This window comes from Pteropus vampyrus, unplaced genomic scaffold (assembly GCF_000151845.1).
Source record: "Pteropus vampyrus isolate Shadow unplaced genomic scaffold, Pvam_2.0 Scaffold506, whole genome shotgun sequence".
In the NCBI taxonomy this organism is placed as follows: Eukaryota; Metazoa; Chordata; class Mammalia; order Chiroptera; family Pteropodidae; genus Pteropus; species Pteropus vampyrus.
The window spans coordinates 116,520-120,487 of record NW_011889287.1 but is presented as its reverse complement, the minus strand read 5'-3'; the positions used below and the strand labels follow the sequence as shown (position 1 = coordinate 120,487).

The 3,968-nt window shown below is 35.3% G+C and overlaps 1 protein-coding gene across 1 annotated transcript; it reads right to left on the bottom strand.

The window, feature by feature from the left end:
* Positions 1-2,026: 2,026 nt before the first annotated feature.
* On the bottom strand, positions 2,027-2,989 carry LOC105307639 (olfactory receptor 8K3-like). Its single transcript, XM_023524905.1, has one exon. It carries the CDS (start codon positions 2,987-2,989, stop codon positions 2,027-2,029), a length of 963 nt encoding a protein of 320 aa, XP_023380673.1.
* Positions 2,990-3,968: the final 979 nt, after the last annotated feature.

Sequence of the window (3,968 nt, the reverse complement as noted above, 5' to 3'; positions counted from 1 at the left end):
TTTTTTTAAAGACGAGGTTAACATTTTAATCAATACATTGAATTACTGCCAATTACCCTCCAGAATATGGGTGTGACTCCTACAATCATTTGTGGGCCCTTAGGAGCAAAGACTGAGGGATGTGTGTGTGTGTGTGTGTGTGTGTGTGTGTGTGTGTGTGTGTGTGTGTTTGTGTGTGTGTGTCCTTTCAGATATTGCTTTATCATTTCTTAGATGGACAAATATCAATGCTCACTTTACAATTAATTATTCTCCTTCACTGGAATAGACTTTTTTGAATGCTCAACATAAAGCCCCATGAGTTATGAGTTTTTCTACGCTCTGTGCACCAAATTGGTACAATTCCTACTTCTATTTAAGTTCTGAACACTGCTGGCTTTAATCTTTTCAAATGATTTTTTTTTTCTTTAGTCTTAGGTGTTTACCAGTTGCCTGTGCTGATCAGTAGTTCTGTGGAGCAACTGAGAAGGATTCCTTGCAGAGATCCACTTTCCTTCCTCTATGAAGCTCCTTATCTTCGGTACTCTGTCTTGAGACTCTAGCTACCTTGATCTCACTGGTCTCGCAAATCCAACTCTTCAACAGAATTCTTCTAGGTTTCACGTAAGTTTGCTCACATGGCAGTGCAGCCTGGAATCTCTTTTAGACAAGGAAGGGTGGGCAATCATAGAAGTCACCTCATTTGTTCCTCATCTCTCAGGGAAACTGTCCTTCATTGCATGATGTCAATGTTTTGAAAACTATTGTTCCTTATATCTTCCTTTATGTTTTGTTGTAATTTTCTTCTTTCTTACATTAAATTCGGTCTCTATTACACCATATAAGTTGGAAGCAGAAAGAGTTTTCAACATGCCTTCAGGTGAGCTCTGGAACTCATTTTTCTATTTTTTTTTTTAATTATTAATCTTTTTTTCAAGCTTCTAACAAACCACATAAATATGAAGAATGTTATTGACCTCTTCTTACAAATATGCCAAGGCTCTAATCATTTCTCATTCTCTGACTTTCCATGCTGGCTTAAGCCTCTGTTCTCTCACAAATTATCACGAATAAACCCCTGCAGGATTTCCCATTTCCAAGACTTGATATCTTACAGTCTATTATCTGCATAGCAGTCAGAGCTGTCATTTAACGAAAGATGCATTAAATCACTCCTTCACTCTAAATCCTCCAGAGGTTCTTTTATCAATCAGAAGAAAGAGCAAGCTTTCTATACATAGTCTATATGGTCCTACTGTGTCAAATCTATTACAAATCTATCCTTATGTCCTCCAAGTTCTAATTACATTTTATGCTCCAACTATCTTTGACTCTGAGGTTCCTTAACATAACATTAATATCATCACTTAAGAACTGTTTCATTGACAGTTCTCTCTGGACCAGCAAAGCCTAGGTTTCTTCCTTACATGTTTTATAGGGTGCTCACTACCTTCTGAAGTGTTCATTTAAATGTCATCATTACAGAGGTCTCAATGACAACCTTAGCTAAAATTTGAACTCCGTTATGGTTACTTGCTTTATTTCATTTTCATATTCCTCAAAACCATCCATAAAACTATATAGCCCACTTTTCATTCTGCTCATATGTTGTGTTTTCTCTAAGCTCCATAAAGGAATGGATTTGGGTTGTTAACTTAAGAGTACATGTTTATTTCCTTGATAAATGCACTTGTATGAAATCAATTGGGCATCTTTTTTATTGTCCCTTTACCATGCTAGGCACTACAGATAAAATTGTGAATGTAAAATACAGGCTGGCATTATAAAAATAAATATTTAGTGGCAGCAAATAGACTACATGTGAGAATATGTAAGAATGGCACCTTATCTAAACATGAGAGTAAAAATTACTATTTAAAGTAGGATCAGAGTGTACACATCTGTTAGTGATACATTGTGTTTGAAAATGATGAATATTTTTTTTATCCCTGTACTTATCACATTGAATCTGGCTCATCTAAGGAAATGAAAGCAAATTGTTGAACAATCTAGTTATAATATACATTGACTAATACATAATCTCTTGCTACCATATCTTACAATGAATTTTCAGTAGGATATTGGCACACATGTTCCAGGTTCTAGTCAGGGCATTTTTCACCACTTTGTTCCTCAAACTGTAGATCATGGGATTCAACATGGGTATCACCAAAGTGTAAAATAAAGAGGCCATTTTATCAGTATCAGATGAATTTTTGGACTTGGGCTGCACATACATAAATAAGAGAGTACCAAAGTATAGGACCACCACCATCAGGTGTGATCCACAGGTGGAGAAGGCCTTGTGCCTACCCTTTGCAGAATGCATCTTGAGGATGGCAAGAAGGATCAACATGTAGGACCCAAGGACTATCAGAAGTGATGACATCAAAGTAAAAGCTGCAAATATGAGAATTATCAATTTAATTTCATGTGTGTCTGAACACAGCAAAGATATCAATGGTAGACTATCACAGTAGAAATGCCTGATGACATTGTACCCACAAAATGATAAAACAAAAATTTTTATGGTAATCAGCAAAGACAAAAAGACACTATATAGATAGGATATTGTCACCAGCAACTGACATAATCTTTGTGACATGATGACTGTGTAGAGCAGAGGGTTGCAGATGGCCACATAACGGTCATAGGCCATTGCTGACAGAAGGAAAATTTCACTAGTAATAAACATACTGAAGAAAGTGAGTTGGGTAGCACACCAATTATAGGAGATTGTATGTTGATCTACAACCAAGCTTACTAGCATTTTTGGTCCTACGGCAGTCGAATAACCAAGATCAGTAAATGCCAGGTGTGTGAGAAAGAAGTACATGGGTGTTTGCAGCCTGGAATCCATCTTGCTGAGAATGATCAAGCCCAAGTTGCCCACCACTGAGACTGCATAAATGACAAGGAACACCCCGAAGAAAGGGGCCTGCAGCTCAGGGTGGTTTGTGATTCCCATGAGAATGAATTCTTTCAGTACTGTTACGTTTTGCTGTTCCATCTAGGCCATTAAGGGAAATTACTGTGGGGAAAACCATTAGAAGAGTCATTAGATTTCAGAAGATATCATCTGGTAAACTTTTAGTATGCAAACCCATTGTAGCTAACTCAAATCCAAGGTTTTTAATAGCAACGATTTAAATCGAAACTCACCTTCATCGTTAAATGTCGAACCAAATTTAGAAACCATTGTAACCTAACATATATAGTAACCATTTTATTTTTTGTGTCACATACTGCTTATCATAGCAAAGTATATACAATCCTTTATAGTTCTGTCAACAGAATATCATTAGAAATACAAAGAAACATAGACTCATACAATAGTTCAGTGGTTATTCGAAGGAAGGAAAGGAGGGGAAAAGGGGTGATAGGTAAGGGTATAGAGGGTCAAATATATGGTGATGGAAGACAATTTAACTTTGGGTGGTGAACATTTAATGCAATATACATATGACGTGTTATTAATTTGGACACTTGAAACCTATATACTTTTATTAACCAGTGTCCCCTTAATACATTTAATTAAAATAAAGAACAGTTTAGCTTACATTGGAAAATCTGATATTTTTAAATTTTTTTTTATTTAAAAGACACATATTTGTTTAAATAGATTTTAAAGAAATTTTAGAAAGAATTACAATAGAAAGTAATATAGCCCTCTACCTCCTGATCCTGCAACTTCAGTCCCAACCTCCAAAGATAATCATTATTAACTCATTTAATACACTGATTTGCTTCTCTTAATTATAACTCCCATATCAAAATGGTATTCTCCTTTTACTATCCATTTGATTTTCTCAGTTTAAATTCCGCTATGATTTCATGTTTTAAATTTTAAATTAATGATTGTGTTTTCTTTACCTCTATTTCTTTAACCCCTTTTCCCTTCAGATTATTTTAAAGGTGGGTCCTTCTTGTCTTTCATGGAAAAAATCATCTAAATTTTGTACAAAATCTTTCAGAGTATAAAATTGATG

Coding starts and splice junctions, on each gene's coding strand:
- LOC105307639 (XM_023524905.1), bottom strand. CDS start 2,989: ATGGAACAGCAAAACGTAACAGTACTGAAAGAATTCATTCTCATGGGA.